This window comes from Microtus ochrogaster, chromosome X (assembly GCF_000317375.1).
Source record: "Microtus ochrogaster isolate Prairie Vole_2 chromosome X, MicOch1.0, whole genome shotgun sequence".
In the NCBI taxonomy this organism is placed as follows: Eukaryota; Metazoa; Chordata; class Mammalia; order Rodentia; family Cricetidae; genus Microtus; species Microtus ochrogaster.
Genome location: NC_022026.1, coordinates 9,685,526 through 9,704,045, shown reverse-complemented (window position 1 = coordinate 9,704,045; position 18,520 = coordinate 9,685,526). Strand labels below are relative to the sequence as shown.

The 18,520-nt window shown below is 42.6% G+C and overlaps 1 protein-coding gene across 2 annotated transcripts in view; it reads right to left on the bottom strand.

The window, feature by feature from the left end:
* Positions 1-18,520, bottom strand: part of Tmem255a (transmembrane protein 255A) — a 54,770-nt gene that overhangs the window by 22,375 nt on the left and 13,875 nt on the right. The window contains exons 3-7 of one of the 2 annotated variants that reach the window (XM_005358444.3): positions 14,409-14,471; positions 11,872-11,961; positions 4,404-4,472; positions 2,570-2,641; positions 2,075-2,163 (exon numbers count right to left, since the gene is read on the bottom strand). In XM_005358444.3, the coding sequence (XP_005358501.1) occupies positions 2,075-2,163; positions 2,570-2,641; positions 4,404-4,472; positions 11,872-11,961; positions 14,409-14,471 (383 nt within the window). The remainder of the gene's footprint in view (positions 1-2,074; positions 2,164-2,569; positions 2,642-4,403; positions 4,473-11,871; positions 11,962-14,408; positions 14,472-18,520) is intronic. The other variant, XM_005358445.3, reaches the window with a different exon arrangement.

Genomic DNA, 18,520 nt, shown 5'->3' with positions numbered 1-18,520 from the left:
TAAATGAGATTTAAGTAACCTTTTATATATCTAATCCTTTTCCTGAAACATACTCATTGTAGAGACAAAGCTCTCTCTGTCTCTATCTCTGTCCCGCTCCCCAGTGTGTGTGTGTGTGTGTGTGTGTGTGTGTGTGTGTGTGTGTGTGTGTGTGATAGGTCACTTATCTCTCTCCATGGGTCTGCAGATCTCAGACCCCATTCAGTTCCTGGTGGCTCCCAGCACACCTTTATAGGTGCTGGTTATTATTACAACATGAATAATTATGCCTCTCCCTCCACCCCAGATAGTCCTTGCACCTCATTTGCATCCTTGAATTTCTCTTTCTCTACTTCAGGTATTCCAATGAAATGAGACTGGTATTAGCAAAAATCCTAAAGGTCTGGGGCGAGCTCTCCCCATGCTTCTCTCCACTTCCAGCCATCAGTTTTCGATCCTCAGAGCAGAGAAACTGCTCTCTGACTATCGATAGTAAGGGAATGTGTAGAAGTGCACTGCTTGCCTTTGAGGCCTCTCCATGTCCATTCATCTAGCCCTCCTCTGCTGCTTCCTGCTTCCCTCCTTGGGCCTTCAGCTCTCCCACCCTAAGTCTGAAAACAGTCCTGCATAGACAAGAATTTTCTGGCAACACTGTATATGTAAGGCTATGCTCTCATAACTTGTAGCCCACACTCACAGGTCTCTGACAATTCCACCTTCTAAATTGCTCTCTAAAAGATACTCCCTGTTGCCGGGTGGTTGCAGCGCACACCTTTAAACCCAGCCCTCGGGAGGCAGAGGCAGGCGGATCTGCCTCAATCAGTTCAGTGCGGTCTAGAAATCAAGTTCCAGGACACAGAGAAACCCTGTCTCAAAAATCAAAAACAAACTTCCTGCATTTCATTGCCACTAACCCAACCTAGACTGGGTCCCATTCTCTCCAGCATCCCAGCTGTCTAAAGTGTCTACCAGTTAGTTCAAGTTCATTTTTCATTAGCTCACAATCGCCTCCATGGTCAAGGCCAAAGGGTTCTTTAATATGCGAACCTGGCTCCTGCTTTCCCTTCACGGGCCACTACACTTTTCTCTACCTCCTGACAACTTGCAAGCATATTTTCCCCATTTCTACCTGCTTTTAGTTACATCCTAAATTTCTCCTTATCCCTTGTCTCCCATTCGCTTAGGCCACCAAGGTCCTTGTTATAGCCACTGATCCTGACTACCCTATTAAATTATGTTCAAATAGCAATTGTGTATTTATTTGTCTTTCCTACAAGCATGAAATCTATATTCTTATCACCTAATGTTTTGAAAGAAAGAATTAACTGGTGTAATCCTAACTGGATGGCAGAGACTTTGAATGGTTGGATCATTGCTGGCACCAACCCTGCTTTGAACCCTTTATAGTTTGAGGTCCCCCTGCTTAAGAACTCTCTTCTGAAGTATCTTCTTGTTTTGCTCTTCCGATTTATTCAGGTCCCCTCACAAATGTCACCTTCACAAAGAGACATCCTATACCCACTTTGTGGACACAATTTCTCCCTCATTGGTGTCTACCTTTCCTGATTTATTTTTCTTCGGAACTCTAATCACAGCCAATATTATGCCAGGTATTATGTGTGTTTATAGTCTCTCTCCTGCTAGAACATAAGCTCCAGGGGACAAAGACTATTGCTTTAATCCCTGATTAATCCTTAGTGTGTAGAACAGGTCCAGGCTCTGAGAAGGTACTCAATAAGTATTTACTGGATGCTGTCAAATGTAGACATAGTGTTGGGTTTGCTTTCTACGTCTAGTTTCAAGTTCTGTATATCCTTTAGTTAATTGTCTTTCTTCTGAGCTCCACTTTCCTTGGCTTTAACATTCTACAGACTTTAGAGGCAAAAATGAAGTGTAAAGAAAATTAAGTGAGATAAAGGTTGTGAAAGTAGCCAGCATGACACCTTGCACAGAGAAGGCCGGTTAGGTGGAATCTGTAACAGACCAGGAGCCCCTGTTTCTATAACCCCCACCATAACAGCCTTCACCAGCCTTGGCTCGCCTAGCACCGAACATGGCCAACCAATGACCGCTGTGTTTGCGGCACCATACTTACTTGCCACAGTTGTAGAGGTCACAGCAGAAGCAGGTGTTGCCCCGGATGCGAGGTGTGCAGAGTCCACGGCTAAGTTGAGGGCAGTTCACCTGAAGACACAAAATAACAATGGGAGAAGCTAGCACTGGGTGGGAGGATTGGTCCTCTGGGATTGGAGTGTGAGCTAGTGGCTGATGGAGACAGAGATAAGGGCTGTGGCAGGAGCATAGTCATGCAAAAGAAAGATGAGGCAAAGCAGAGTGGTGGCTTTGTGTGTGCACAAAGCAAGCACCTGTAGAACTGGCATTGTGTTCAACCCCAGGCACGGCCCTTAGTGCCCCACTTATCAAGGGCAGAGGGAGAGAAGAGGAAGGACAGGTGGAAGAGTCTATGGAATATTAGATGGCTCTTAGGGAAGGAGGAGGAGAAGGGTTTGCAAAGCGGGACAAGTGATGAAAGAGGATCTGGTAGAAGGAAATACAGAGGGCCATACATGCACAGGGAAGTCCACCATACCTCTTTAACTGCCTGGGTAAGGTTCCGCAAAGCCCTCGTTGAAGGAGAAAGTTTGCTTGAGGAAGTTATGACCTTATACAGGAAAAATTGAGTTAAGAGAAACAGGATTACAGGCAAACTTATGGACACTGTTATGATATTTGCGCAGTTGGAAAATTAATACAAGACGCTTTCAGAAGGAAATCAAGAGAATAACCACAACAGTCGTTACACTTTGAGCTTACAAAAGCATTTTCCAAAACTAAAAATATAAGGAATAATCTGTATTTGCCTTCTCTCGCCAACAAGAAATTGTTTAAGTTCCCTTCCCTCTACGGGTATAGTAAAGTACTTTCACAGTGTTTGGCTTTGTTGCAGAAATATTCATAGAAAATGGGCACTTTTCTTCATATTGGACCCTTTGCATCCAAGTGCCTATTGCCTTTTTGTTATGCTGTTCGCACACACACACTTTATTCCTCTTTCTAACCCAGGAACAATTAGAAAAACGGTAACTTTGTGGTTGCTAGCAGAAAATGGAGGAAAGGGAATGGTACTTCCATAATGAAAAGCATTTGACGTCCTTGGGAGCAAGACTATGGCTTTGTCTAACTCCAAGAACACCATGCACGATGTGTTTTATGTAAAGGGGCCTCCCAGCCACTTTCTGTGTGTGATGTAGTGGCCATTTTGCCTCCATTTCCCTTCTTTTCCAATCACACATGTGCTGGCTTTTAATGTTATTGTTTATAATTTTTATTAGTTCTCTGAGAATTTCATACAATTCATTTTGATCCTATTTATCCCCTTTCCCAACTCTTTTTAGACCCCTCCCTGCTTCCCTACTAACCCAACTTTGTGTTCTTTATTTTTCTCCCCCAAGTCCAATTTGTGTGCGCCAATGCACCCTTGGGTGTACCCTCACAGTGAATGGCTTTCATTTTGAGGTTAACAGGGTGCCAAATTGTCAGAGTTCCCAGAAACAGATAGACCTTCATATGTTGGAATCCACTGGTTGGGATGGGATTATGACATGCTGAAATGAAAGTGCCTCCTCCCCCCCAATGTTGCCACTGTTAGTATCTCTAGCTGAAGCAGCATGAAACACAAGGGAGTGTGGGGCAGGACACAAATACTCTCCTGAGATTATGCAAGGACTATTAGGCTGCCCTCTTAGCAGTGTCATGAGAAGGCCAGACTATCAATCTGGGCCTTCTTAGAACCTCGAGACAGAACAGATTGTTGAGCTATTCTGACTTGGCCTCCAGACAGTTCCCGCATGTGGGATTCAAGCTTTGCCTTCTTAACACAGGCCTGGTGACCTGGTGGGCTTCATATCTCCTTTGAGCTGAGCACCAAGTCCAGGCAGCTGAATCAGCAGCAGCAGAGATGGGGGAGGGACACACACTGAGAGACTACTGACTGGGGACAGAGAGGCAGCCTGTGTCCGTGGAACAAAATGAACCTGGTTAGGCCTCATGAGGCTCCAATCTATGGCATATCCTCAGTAACACTGTATTTTGACCCACTGAACAAATAGCTCAAGACACCTAGCAGTAAGACTTAGGCCTGTGGAAAGAAATAATATAGAAAGTGTTTCATGGCTGGAGAGTTATCTTGGCAGTTAAGAGCACTTGTTCTTGCAGAGGACAGGGTTCGATTCCCAGCATCCACATGGTGTCTCATAACTAACTATGTGACTCCAGTACACATGTGGTGCACATTCATACATGCAGGCACAACACTCATTCACATAAGATAATCAATAGATCTATTTTTTTAAAAGAAAGTTTGTTTCAGATAAAACAAGGGACTTTCCCATGAGGTAAAGACATGCAGTGTCATTGTGGCTCACCTCCTCAGCTTCCCTCTGGGATGTCTTGGGAACATAGTGGCACCGGTTAGCATAGAGTGGTTTCAAATCCTATAAAGGGAAACACCAAACCAAAAGGGTTTTGGCTTTGGAAAATAAAATATCAAGAGCCCCACTTGCTAATAAAAGATCTGAAATACACACATGGGGTGTGGGGGGGGGGCAGTAGGTCGAGTGAAATTCTTAAAGTTGTCTATGAGGAGGCCTGAGACTGTATGAATCGGATGAAATCCTTCTAATAACTGCTTTCTGTTAGACTACTTGGGTTAATGAGAAACCAGGAAAACTGATTGAAAAGTGAGCTTCTTGAAATTTCCTCTGTGGTTTTCTTTCCCTTCTAGGCTTTGTCTTCTTGCACTCAGTCCCTAGGGAGCAAGATGATTCAAAACTCCAGGTTATTGCAATATTACACCTCTAAATAGAGAGAGCACAGCTTCAACTATGAAGTCTCATTATCACCTGGGGACTAGGTAAGGGCTGGTTGGCTTGTGCTCCCTGCCTTTTCAAATGGAAGCGATGAAGAAGCCAGAAGCTGGAGGAGGATGTGCAACCACCTAGTCAGCTGGAGGTTTTAACTCAACTGAACCACAAGCCATTTTCACTCACCTACGCAGCTTAGATAAAGTCAGAGAACTTAAAATGTACTTCTAAGGCAAAGGCAAATAATAATAATAATAATAATGTGGAGATCAAGGACAGTTGATTTACTCCACTAGCTTGCCCAGTTTTCTGATGAAGCTGTCAGGCATGAGGGTTGGAAGTCAGACATGCTTGATAACCAGAAGATGCTGTCATTTCCAGAACCAATGCTAAGCATCCCTGTGTAGTGGGGGTCTTTAGACAAGGTCACATTAGCAGCATAAAGTTTATGCAAAATGGCCTTAGGGGTTTAGTTCAAAGGGCTTGGGCAGAATGAAATTTATCTTTTGCCTTTCCCCTTCTGCCCTCACTTCTCTTTCTAGTTCCAATCCTGATGGTTATTTCCCCTGTATCTGTGATTTAGAACCCCCTACACTTGGCATTGAGTGCCTCTTGCCTTCTATTCTGTGGCCCCATCAATGACCCTGGGCTTTCATTAGCTCATGCGCCATAATTCTCTTTGCTGTTCAGTGTTACAAAAATGCACGCCTGTTAATTCAGTCTGGAGTCAGACTAGGAAGGAACGCGGACTCTTGTGCTCACAACTGGCAGGATTTATTTTCTCTGTTGGAGTAACAGCAAATTTATTATTATTGGCTCAAGGAAAGGTTTGACCATGGTGCCGGCCATAGCCATGGGACCTGGTTTTGCAGAAGCCATTCAGCTTAAACAAAGACAGGCATGAAGGATGATTGCCCACTAGCTATGGCCGCCTACTATTCTACACTTAATCCCCCAGGAGAAGGGCAAGAACAGGCAATTCAGGGGTGAGAAGAGGTCACTGAGCCTGAGCTTGCAGCCTCTTTAGCTTGGAGGACTGCCAGACTTGACAGGGAGGGACGGGAAAGGGTACTGGCTCATACCTACTATTTAACTGCACTCTCTTTCTAACCCTGAAAGGTCAATTTCTAATCTCTACTCCGGGAAAAGAAAGAAATCATAACACAGGAGAGCAAACCGGCTTCTCCAGCTAACAAATGGTCACAGGCGGGGAGATGGAGAAAAGAAAGGAATGCGAAACAAGAAAGAGGAAGAAGAACACACTTAAGAGGGATGCATCAGGAATTATTAGATCTTGGGAAAGTTTAGATTCACTCGAGTCAAAGAAATATGGCGAGATGATATTAGAGGTGAGCTTTAGCCCACCCGAGTTGGCTAGGATCTAAATGGGACTTTTATTAAGTAGTCCAGTAAATGTCCACCAAACAATTCAGGTGCCAATGACAACTGCCAAATCTCCTTGGGCAGGTTCAGTGTTAGAAGAAATATTTCTTGGAGATGTGCCCAGCCTTACCTTATGATACATATTGTAACTAAAAAAACAGTGGCTTTCTTTTTAAAAATATTTATTTATTTATTATGTATACAATATTCTGTCTGTGTGTATGCCTGAAGGTCAGAAGAGGGCACCAGACCCCATTACAGATGGTTGTGAGCCACCATGTGGTTGCTGGGAATTCAAATCAGGACCTTTGTAAGAGCAGGCAATGCTCGTAACCTCTGAGCCATCTCTCCAGCCCCAACAGCAGCTTTGTTGAAAAAAGCTGTGACTGTCCTGCCAGAGAAATGCTCACTAGTAAGAGTAATATCACGGCCTTAGGGCAGCTGTGATGTGGTTCTGTGGGATAACGGATCATTTGATTCTGTAAGATAAAGAGTTTCTGACTCCTGCAGGTTTCCTGGTGGCTGGGGATGGGGGTAAATTCCACATCACGTGACCATCCTAGAAGTCATAAGGCACTGATAAAAGTAAAGTTATAATCCAGGTAGTCTCAGGCCTGGGAAGCAGGGGGAGCTGGACTTGTTGGCAGCTGAAAGGGAGAGAGGAGTCAACTCAGAAAGGTCATGGTATGCCTTCTTATCAACTCTCTGTGCGGGGAGAGAGACTGCAGGGGAGAAAGACTTGACTCCTGGGACAGAAGGAGAGTCAGAGGATCTGTGACTTAACAGCATTGTGGTGCCACCAATATCTGATGACTATGATGCTACCATAGAACTGAGCAAGTGCAGAACTTGCAACAGGCCTTGAGTCTTAGAGACAAGTAGGTGGCTGTGGTCGTTAATGATGATCGACTTGACATAACCTGGAATCACTGCAGAGATGAGCCTCTGGGCATATTTGTGAAAAATCATTCAGATTAGGTTAGCCTGCAATCATGACTGAGAGTGACAATCTTGGTTGGGTTAAACGAAACGAAAAGACCCACACTGAAGGGCAGGGGCGCCATTCCCTGAGCTGGCATCCCTCACTGAAACAGTAGAAAGTGAACTGAGAACCAGCGTTTCTCCTGCCTGCTTCCCGGCTGCAGATGTGATGTAACCAGTGCTCTGGGTCCCGGTAGCCATGCCCTCCCTGCCATGAGGGACTGTGCCTCAAACTGGGAGCAAAATTAAGCCCATCCTTACGTCGCTAGGTCCTTTTCCTCAGGAAAAGTAACTAAAGCTGCACTCATAGGAACGTCCCAGTCAATAGAGCTTGGATTTTTTTCACCATTGCCACTCACTAAACCAATGATCCAAAATGTTATGCACATAAGGAAAATATAAATCAAAACCATAGTGAGGTACTGCCCCACACTCTCTGGCACAATCAGATACTAATGACAACTGGTGACGCTGTGAAGAAATCTGAATCCTAATACATTGCCGGTGAGTATAACACAGCACAACCACTTTGGAAAACAGTCTGGCAGTTCCTCAAACAATTAAACAGAGTTATCGGATGTCCTAGCCAGTCCATTCCTAAGTGGAAAGGAAAGGAAAGGAAAGGAAAGGAAAGGAAAGGAAAGGAAAGGAAAGGAAAGGAAAGGAAAGGAAAGGAAAGGAAAAGAAAATGCAAATAAGCCCAATCAGAGACATGTGCTCAAATGTTAACTACTTCATTGTGTACAATAGTAAAATGGTAGAAATAACCCAGCTGCCCTTTAACTGGTGAATGGACAAACAAAATGTGGTCTATTCATACAGAATTGCACCACAGAAAGGAATGAAGCACTGTTCCGGGGTATAACCTGGATGAACCGTGAAAACATTATACTAAATAAAAGAAGCCAATCATAAAGTCCACATATTGTACTATGTTTGATGTGGGAGTGTCATATATCAATCTGTTGATTTCATTGGTTAAAAAAATAAAGAAACTGCTTGGCTGGCCCTCATAGGTTAAAACATAGGTGGGAGGAGTAAACAGAACAGAATGCTGGGAGGAAGAGGAAGTGAGCTCAGACTCGACAGCTCTCCTCTCGGGAGCAGATGCCTCAGACAGAGACGCCATGCTCCCGGCTCCTGGGCGAACGTGGGGATAGCTCTGCTCTCTGAGGCACACGCAATGAAGCTCCGACCCAGGATGGACGTAGGCTAGAATCTCCCTGGTAAGCCCCTCGTGGGCTACACTAGAAATGGGCTAGTCCAGGTGCGAGAGTTAGCCGAGAAGAGGCTAGATAGAAATGGGCCAAGCAGTGTTTAAATGAATACAGTTTGTGTGTTGTTATTTCAGGCATAAGCTAGCAGGTGGCTGGGATGCTGGGGACGCAGCCCCGCTGCTCATATTACTACATATGTTCCTTTTGTATGAAATGTGTAGAATGGGAATAGCTATTAAAGTTGATGCTTCGGGTTGAGGAGGATAGAGAGATAGGATATAATGGGCAAAGTACATAGGGTTTTTCTATGAAAAGAATCCAAAACTATCTGATGTCCCCATCTAACTGTGAATAGACTAAAAACTATTGGATTATAATCTTCAAATAGATGAGTTGCTCAGCATATAAACTATATTTTAGTAAATACATTTTAAAAACATTTATGAGTGGAAGAAAGAAGAAGAAAAGGAAGCCATTTTAGTTCATGATGCCATCAAAATCTACTCTAGGCTTCTGAGTCGCTAGGCCTATGTTGCCATGGAGACTGTTTCAGAGTGAGTACTGCTTGTCAAATGGGGATAATAATGCCTGCCCTACATATCTCACAGGATTGCTGTAGGTCTCGGAGGAGGTAATAGATGTGAAAACACATTGAAAACTTAACGTATTACATAAAAAACAAGGAATTAGTGTTATTAAGATGGCTCTTATTGAATACAAAATAGAGCACACACTATGACTGACTGCAACCATTGCTACAAAACATGTATAGATTCAGGGAGTAATATGCAAAGGCCACCGTAATTGCTATGTTAAGGAACATAATTGTAACTGTTAATAATTGCTGTTATATCATTTAGGAATCAAAAGATGGCTGGAACAAAGTGACTTCTCTTAGCTAAAATATTTCAGTCTGGTAGAGGGAATAATATTTATATTCCTGACCCTCAAAACAAATCAGAGAAAGGGCATCTCTTTTCCGTACCTTATTTTTTCTCCCTAGACAGATTTTTTCTTAGGCTCTAATTTCAGAGGCTGATTAGGTAGACAGCATTAGCAATAATGAGGCCTTTGATTTTGGCAAATAAGGAGTAGGCTCTTTTGTCTGAAAGAAGAGTCCACAAAGGCGCTCCAATTGAAATAATGATGTCCCAGGTCATTCTAACCCAGAACTCATCACAGCCTTGATGCTTCTTCAAATGACCTGGACAATTAGCCAATGGCTGACGTGCACCAACATGCCATTTGAGCCACAGAAAATTCTGATAAGCTAATTGTGCTCTGATTCAGCTCTTTTAGAAAATATAATTTTCAATAGTTTGGGAAACATTTTCATTTTCAAGCTTAATTCAGCGGAAAAAAACTGAGTTTGCTCTGGAGGCTTGGGAAGTGCTGCATCTTGCTCTTGATGCTGGTCCTTGGACCACATCATGGCTACTTAATGATTTCTTATGTCCAAGACTCGTCTGTTTTCCCAGTCTCCCTTTTCCATTGAAAAGTATTCTTAAAGAATGTTTTTTGACTGTAATGGAATAAAAACAAATATATTTATGTTGTGTGCCAGACTTTTTTGTCCCAACCTAAAAGATCACCATTTTTCTTATTTGAGAAGAAATAGCAACATTTTTGTGGGACCCTAAAATTATGATGTCTTCTAGACACTAACTATGCTTACTGGGATTAGTAGGAAAGTTGTTCCTGGGCCAGAAATCTGGAAAAGGGTGAAACAGAACATGGTAAAAGAAGGACAAGGGCCAGAAGGTGCGATGTAAGTTGTTAGCATGGAAAAGGTATCAATAGTCTAACCTAGCTTTGAACGCTCCGAACTATAATACTAACCTGCCAAGAATGCTGAACCCACTTTGTGAGAACTGTTATTGGTAGTAATCAAGCACTCTGCAATTGGATTTGAAGCCCACCCCATAGGAGGAAATCTATACCTGGTACTGAAAATCTGCTTAAAAGCACATGATGAGGGAAGTCCTGGGCCCTGAGGGAGACCTTAATTCCATTGTTTAGCTGAATCAACATTGCACTGACCCAGCTTCTAAATACATATGTTGATACAAGTATACAATTATCACTCTTGGCCTTAATCACAGAAGCCGTTCTTTCTAGTGAACTGTGATAAACACAGAGACTTACAGTCGCAAAAGGTGTTGAGAATCAGTGACAGTTGAGTGCTCAGCCCTAAACACAACATTTATACCAGTCCCTCCAAGACTCAGGAAATACTATAGAAGATAGAGCAGAAAGAATGTAAGAGCTGGAAGCTATGGAGAGGGGTTGCAAAATGCCATCTTCGGGGAGAAATGCACATTTTTCAACAATTATGGATGACTTTTCTGGGTATGTACAAAAGTGAACCCATTAACAGTCGGGCATGAACACAACAGGGGCCCAGGAATCCCTAACATATTGCTGAACTATTTCCTACTGTTAAATTCAGTAAAGGGGGGGTGCCATTGCCTTCAGTTATGTGCCCATTGGTGATTCCACCAAATTGCAATGCATTGTCCCAATAAAATGGTCACACAGACGTCTCTGGACAAATTAAATAAAGTCACAAATGAAATAAAAAAAAATCACGAATCTGGGAAAAAGACAGGGAGGGGGAGTGGCTGTTGATGGGAGTGGGAGGGGATAAAAAGAGGAAGGATGGGGACAGTAATCAGGATCCATTTCTATACATGCCTGGAATTTGTCAAAGAACTAAGTTTGAAAAGGGGGCGAAGTCCTTCATAAGGAGCTCAATGGGCAGTTCTTAGTCCAGACTTCTCCAGATAAGCAGCACAAATTTAGGGCTCAGGAGTGAGGACGGCCCTTACTGAATGCATGGCTTCTGCAGAGTGGGAAACATTTGACACCTGGGCCCAAGGACTGAACTCAGGGTAGAGGCTTTAGCTCTAATCTTTCTCCAGACATCCAAGTACATCATTCCATTCCAACCGCTGCTATGGAAAAAGCAATGTTTTAGTCTGAGAGAAAGGTAGCTTTGTCCTTACAGTCTGTTCTTTGTGGCCGTTGAAGGCAAGGTTGATTTGGAAACTTTTAGTACTTCCAGGAAGTCATATGGCTTCCTTCGTCTCTATCACTGCCCCCAGGACTAGTTCCAAGCCATCCCTTAACCCCATGCTTTTGTCTTTGCCTTTCCAAATTTTACATGCCTATTCCTATTGCCACTTAGAAGTCTTTCCTGTGCTTTGGAGTTCAAGACACAATGAACTCCAGGTACCACTACAGCACCTGGGGTGTGTTCTGCCATTTTCTGCCCAGTTTTCTAGATGCTTACATTGTTCACTGATGTTGTCACCTTGACTACCAGCTACTGAAGACTGAAGAGCTTCCTTCTCCCTTGTACGTGTGTGCCCCTCGAAGTATTCGGTACACATTGACTGGGGGTTTGTAGTGTTGCACAGTTACTTCAGTTCAAGGCTAATAATACTCACAATGTGTTTGGCAGCAAAGACCCCATCTACTATGGCACAACAAAAAGCTGCAATCACGCCAAAGCTGATAAACACGATAGAAGCCACCAGCTGCAGGAGGAAACAAAATCAACATGTCTGTTAGCTTGCTGCTGTTGCTGCTTTTGGAGACTGGTTAATCCCCCAGAGACTGCCAGCCAAAACAGAACTCTAGTCTGTCACTGATGGGGGATGCTTTTTTTTTAAGTCATGCAGGATGAGTGGGCATGGGAGTAGGCAGGGAGGGAGAGAAGGGGCAACTGAAGCAATCTGTTTTAATAAGTTTCCAGGGTAAGCCCATCAATTCATTCTGTGAGCACCAAACAAAGAAACTTGCTGCTATCCAGCATGCTATCCAGGAAGGAATTTAACTGCATAGCCCTTCCATCCTCAGATTCAGAAAAATGTTGGACCTTGAACATCATGTAATCCAATCCTATATTTTATTTTATGTGGGGATGGAGGCACAGCAAGGGGAAACAGTGTGTCTAGTGTCTCTACTTAGCCTATGAAAGAACTGGTGCCCACCAACTCATAGCCCTTTGTTTTTTTTCCCCTAACTCTGCTGCTTGATGACACATTGGACACTTATGATAACAAGAGTGATTCTTGGATCCTGCCGAACTCTACATCACCTTGTACATCACTGAAGAAAGGGGACATTCAATTTACTAACACTTACGTATCAGAGAAATTTTCCAAGGATTGAAGTCTCTGAAATGGATAAATTCTGTGTGGTATATGTAAAAAAAAAAAATCTTTCTCTTTTATGAGACGTGGGCTGATTGATGTAGCCCAGGCTGGCTCAAATTTATTTTATGGATAAGTCTGGCCTTAAACTTCTAATCCAGCCACCAACGGGCCAGGAAGGCAGGCCTAGCTAGAAATTTTCAAATAGCAAAACCAGATTGGCAAATTCACTAATCCCGTTAAATAGCAAAAATTTTCGTAAAGTGTGTCTTCTAGTACCAAGACAATGCTTTAACTCGTGGGGGCATCACAATTTCAAAATGTCTCGAAGGACAAAGGGACATGGTACATGAGCCCACAGTCTGCCATGGTGACCCTCTGAGCTACATGGAATCAGCATTTTTCTTTCTTGAGGCTTTTGGGGAGAAAGAGGAGGCAACAACATGGCATCAAGCTAGTCCCCAGGGAGAAGGAAAAAGATCAAAGCCAAGGGTACCCTAGGGTTCACCCACTTCAGCAGGCTGAGAGGAAATACTTATCTCCTTTGGGAGGTGTTCAGAAACCTCTCTCCATAAATCTCACTTCACAGCACTGCAGATGATTGGTAAATAATGGATGAACGATGTCATGAAATTGGCATTATTAGCTATGCTATCATCAGCTCTACAATTAAAACTCCCCCTCCCCCATTATTTTGAATAATTTAAGCCCAAAGTGCAAATGCAACTGGCAAGGGATGAAGTCCAGGTAAAATGGAAGAAGAAACTATTAGAGAAGTCCCCTGGCAGCGATTCCCATATTGCTGGGGGAGACACTTGGTTAGAGTTCTATCCCTAGAGCTATTACATCATTTTATTAAGCGGGATGTTAAACAGACCCCACTGCCAAAGTTTGGATGCCACAAAGACTTGTCCACGGGGAGTCTGATCAGGCCGGTGTCTGAACACTCACCAGGCTTCCTGATTTGTGATTCTATAAAACTGCTGTGCTAGCAATTCTGCATATCATTCTACCTCTTGCCCTCAAGGAAGCCTTATCAAAATTCAACCAGGAAAATACATCAGCTTGCCTTTGGGGGATCTCATTAGGATGGCAAACCTCACCTTCTGTTACATGCTGACCCCTCCTCTCAGCTTTATAACTGGGGATGGCAAAGACACAAAGATATTGTAGATAGACAGTAAATTTCATTTGTCTGATCTAGGTCTTAAGTGTGTTTACTTTCTTTATCTTTCTAGTTTGGGTCTTGGTTTTGGTTTTGAGACTAGGTCCCAAGTAGCTCATGCTGGCCTCGAACTCAAGAAGTATTCAAAGGTGATCTTGAACCGAGCTCCTGACCCTCCTCTCTCAACATCCTGAGTGTCAGGACTAGAGGCACGCACCACCATACCCAGCTTACATTTGTTTCCTTAATTGAAGTCCGCTAGACTATAATCTCCTAAAAGGAAAAAACCCTTTGTGAAGATGTTTCCAAATCCTTATGTAACCAAAAGGAAGCTACGAAAGTAACCAAAAATTCAGTGCTGCAGTACTGTATATCACGGAAATACAGGCATTCTGTGCCAGAACAGCAGCCTGATTGAGCAGCCTGAAGAATTCTTTTGAGGATGAAGGAGAAAGCTTAAAGAGATGGGGCAGGTCAGTCAGGAAACACTGGGCAAGATGCAAACCAGTCCCTACCACCAGCTCACTATGAGACAAGTTCTCTGAAGGCTTAGGGAAAAAGATGAAGTAACAGTTTCTTTTGTGGCCAAATTTGCACAAGCTTAAGAGATGTGCTACTAGTCATCCACATAAACATTGAGCTTCCTACAATGGTGAAAACTTACCATCTGCCGCTTGTTCTCAATAAGGTTTGATCCGATGATTCCAAGGAATGATCCAAAGCCAAGCTGTAAAGCAACATAGCATTTAGAAAGACAATCAACCTGCCCACACAGTAATTCTAGTCCCTGGCCATGATTCAGGATAGTGGAAAAGAACTGAGAGTGTAAATGTCAAAGCCACATGTAGCTTCTTACACAAACACACTATGTACGGTGAAAATATATTCTATTATTTGCAGTTTTCTCTTACAGCAATGACTCACACTGAAAAAAGAAACTCCTGTGCCCCCAAACGAAAGGGAAAGGTCAACTATAGCTTTTTAGAGCCTGCCTGTTTCGATTTTAATATCCATTACCTAGCATATGACTGGTGATTCAGTAAGAGACATATAATGGTGAAAAGCATACATTATTGCCTGATCTGTGTCTGGTTTTGAAAAGGACCTTGCACTCTGAAGCATGGATTACAGAATAAAGGTTTGCAAAGGCAATTTTTGATGCATCAGGCATACTAATCAAACTCAGGAAGTACTTTAGGAATCAGCAAGCACCTTAACGCATACTAGAAAAAAAATAGAAATAGAAAAGAACCTTTGTGGAAAGCCTATATTTGTGGTTGACCTACTGCAATTTATGTTAGCACTTATTCCCCTCTTTTTCCATCTCTGCTTCATTTATGGACAGAAAGCATTCATTAAAGGGTGAACAGAAATGGCAGCGTAAAACCCTGAAAAACAATTTCCCTGACTAAGTGGCTGGGATTATGGCTCAGTGTAGAAGATCCCACTGCCCTCTAGGCTCTGCTATTAGTGGATTGAGCCTGCCGGTCTCAGTTGAAAATGATCGCTAACCAATAGCTATTGATGGGTATGGAAATGGAAGAAGTAAAAAGTGGTGGAAATGGACCAATAAATCTTAACACCATTTCTCTTTCGCCTCACTAACAGTCTCACTTTGCACCTGCAGCTGTATCTTGGCTCACAGGGGCATCTGCTTTATTTAATCTAACTCCCAAGCTTTACAGCTAGGCTGGGAAATCTAATGAACCCAAGAACTGGTTCTGATGGGACCATGTTGGGGAACTGTTTGCCTCAGGATCCCAAGAATGGAAGAGACTGAAAGGAAGCAAAGATTCCTTCTGCAGGACCAGCAACCATTCTTGGGAAACCAAAGCTGATGTGTGTGAATGACAGCCCACCCCATCCCAGCCTCCTGAGATTAGCCTCCTGCAACAGCTGACATGTGCTTTTCTCCCTCTCAATATTCTTTCAAGTACAGCTACAATGTGTTGCCTCAGAGTATACCGATGTAATCATGGCCATCGTACTAGCCTGTGTGTGATGCAATCCCAGGTCTTCTACTAATGTCTGTGCAATCTAGAACTGACTAATCAGCCTTCCTTGTCTGTAAAACAGAAGGAACCACCATAATGTTATCTTATAGAACTCTATAAAGATTAACTCAAACAATACAGTCAAATAACTTTGCATAGCACCTGCTATATAGTTAGTACTCAGAAAATACTGTCTTGTTCTAGTGACTAGAATCATATTTTTAATTTAAAAATGTATTATTGCATGTGGATGGCTATTTTTCCTGTATGTATGCCTATGCACCATGTGTGTGCAGTGTCCTCTAGGTCAGAAGAGGGAGAAAGATTTTGACATTACAGGTAGTGGTGAGCTACCATGTGGGTGTACAGGGAATAATCAAACCCTGGTCTTTTGGAAGAGTGACCAGTACTCTTAACCATGAAGCCATTCTGCCCTTAGTATTACATTTTTAAAGACATTTAAGTTTTTAAGAGTTATTATTACACTCATTTATTTACATACATGCACACACTCACACACAGCACACACATGAGTGTCATGGTGTGAGAGTGAAGGTCAGAGAACAACTTAAAAGAGTCAGTTCTTTCTTCCCATCACCTGGGCCCTAGGGACTGAACATGGGTTGTTGGACTTTGTGGTAGGTGCATTTACCTGCTGGGCAATCTCACTGATGCAAAAGACATTTAACTTTGCAACCGCTCTAAACGTGATTTGACCTAGAAAATTCTGTCACTGCTTCTTTCATTCCATAAACATCTCCATGTTTTGTCTCCTCTCCTCCTAATATGTTTCATAGCTTTATTTTTATGGAGGAATTCAATGAAGTATTATGTTACGCTAAGACATTGTGAGCCACTTGTGGAGACTAGAAATCCAGAGCATTACCTCTTACAGGGCAAATACATCCTTTAACCAGACAGTTTCTCAGTCTCCACGGATATTTATAGACTATCTTTTGAGCCCAAACAGCAATCTTCCCCTAAGACAGTATGATGGTTAATATTGCTTGTCAGTTTGACAGAAGTGAGAATCATGGTGGAAGAGGAAAGCTTACCTCTGTGAGTTTGAAGTCAGCCTGATCTAAACAAATCAGTTCCAGGTCAGCCAGAGCAACATAGTGAGACCTTGCCGAACAACAACAACAACCACAACAAAACAAAAAAAAAAACCTTATAATCACCATGGAAATACACCTGTGCCGGTGTTTCCAGAGAGATTTGACTGAGGAGGGCAGACCACTCACTTGGAGTGTGAGCAGGACCATTTCATGAACAGGGGCAAGCTAGTAGAGGATGAGCAGTGTGAGCAGCTGCCTCTCGCAACTGCTGCCAGACCTTCCCCTCCACAAAGGATTGTGTCTCCTGTACCTAGAAGCTGAAATAAATCCTTCCTTCCTTAAGGTACTATTAGATTTTGTAGATGTATAAATACATATTTCAGTTAAATAGGTATTCTTCAAATCTTTCAGAGACCTTCAAAATATGGCATTTAAAATGTTTAAAAACCTAAGACTTTTCATGACAGTGAGACACATCTGCTTCTGGCAGCACCAAGCTACTTCAAGAAGGTGATGGGTATTGAAGAGGCTTCTTATGGAGTTGGTTAGCCATTTGGGCAAGAAATTGCCCTTGCCTGGACTGCATGACTAGAACTAGACATGCAGGACCCACAGAGAAATGACTGATGAACTTGACTAAAAGTGAGACGATTCTTTGGAGTTCCTGCTTCATGAAAGACTCATAATTACTAGACATTATGCAGGATACAAAAGAAAGTGACTGGCAAACTGCCAATATAGGCAGAACTGTCTTTGAAATTTCATGATTCATGGAAAAATCTGCTGGATACTATGGGTCTGTAGGCTGAGGATGGATGTCACAATGGTATAGACAAACTTTGGGTTACTGTCTAGGCAGCGATGCATCTTTGTCAATTCTAGAGTTTTGGAAGTTGCTTACAAAGCACTTCCTGTTAACTTAGGTAAGAATATATCCTTCTGGAGTCTTTGATGGAGTTGAAGAATTTATAGTTATAGATATAGTTTTCCTTAGTTATGATAAAAGATAAAGTAGATATAAATATTATAACTGTAATTCTTGTTTGATAACTGTTTTGTTATATGTAATTTTACTATGTTAAAGTTAAAGCCTTCCTTTTTGTTTAAACAGAAAAGGGGAGATGATATAGGAGGTCCTTCTGTCTATGTGTTGCTTTTATTGGTTAATGAATAAAGAACTTCTTTGAGCCTAAGGCAAGAAAGAACAGAACTAGGTGGGAAAAGCTAGGCTGTATGCTGGGAGAAAGAGGGTGGAGTCAGGGAGATACCATGGAGCCGCCAGCAATAGACATGCTGAAACATTGCTGGTAGGCCATGACCTGACCTTGTGGTTATATACAGATTAATAGAAATGGGATAAATTTAGATGTAAGAGGTATCCAAGAAGAAATTAGAGCTAATGGGCCAAGCAGTGATTTAATTAATGCAGTTTCTGTGTAATTATTTTGAGTCTAAGCTAGCCGGGTAGCTGGGAACCAACAAGCAGCCTCCTCCAACACAGTCCAACCCATTCAATTGTGTAAAACGCAACAAAAATTTTATGTCAAATCTATAAAGAGACATCACACCTGACCCCAAGAGCTCACAGTCTTGTAAGGTAAGGACCACAGGATATATATATTAAAAAAAAAAAAACCCAGGATTCTGTGATCTGAGAGGAATTCACTCCAGATCATAGTCCTGGCTCTGCCACTCATAAACCATGTAACCTTGGCCAGTCCCTG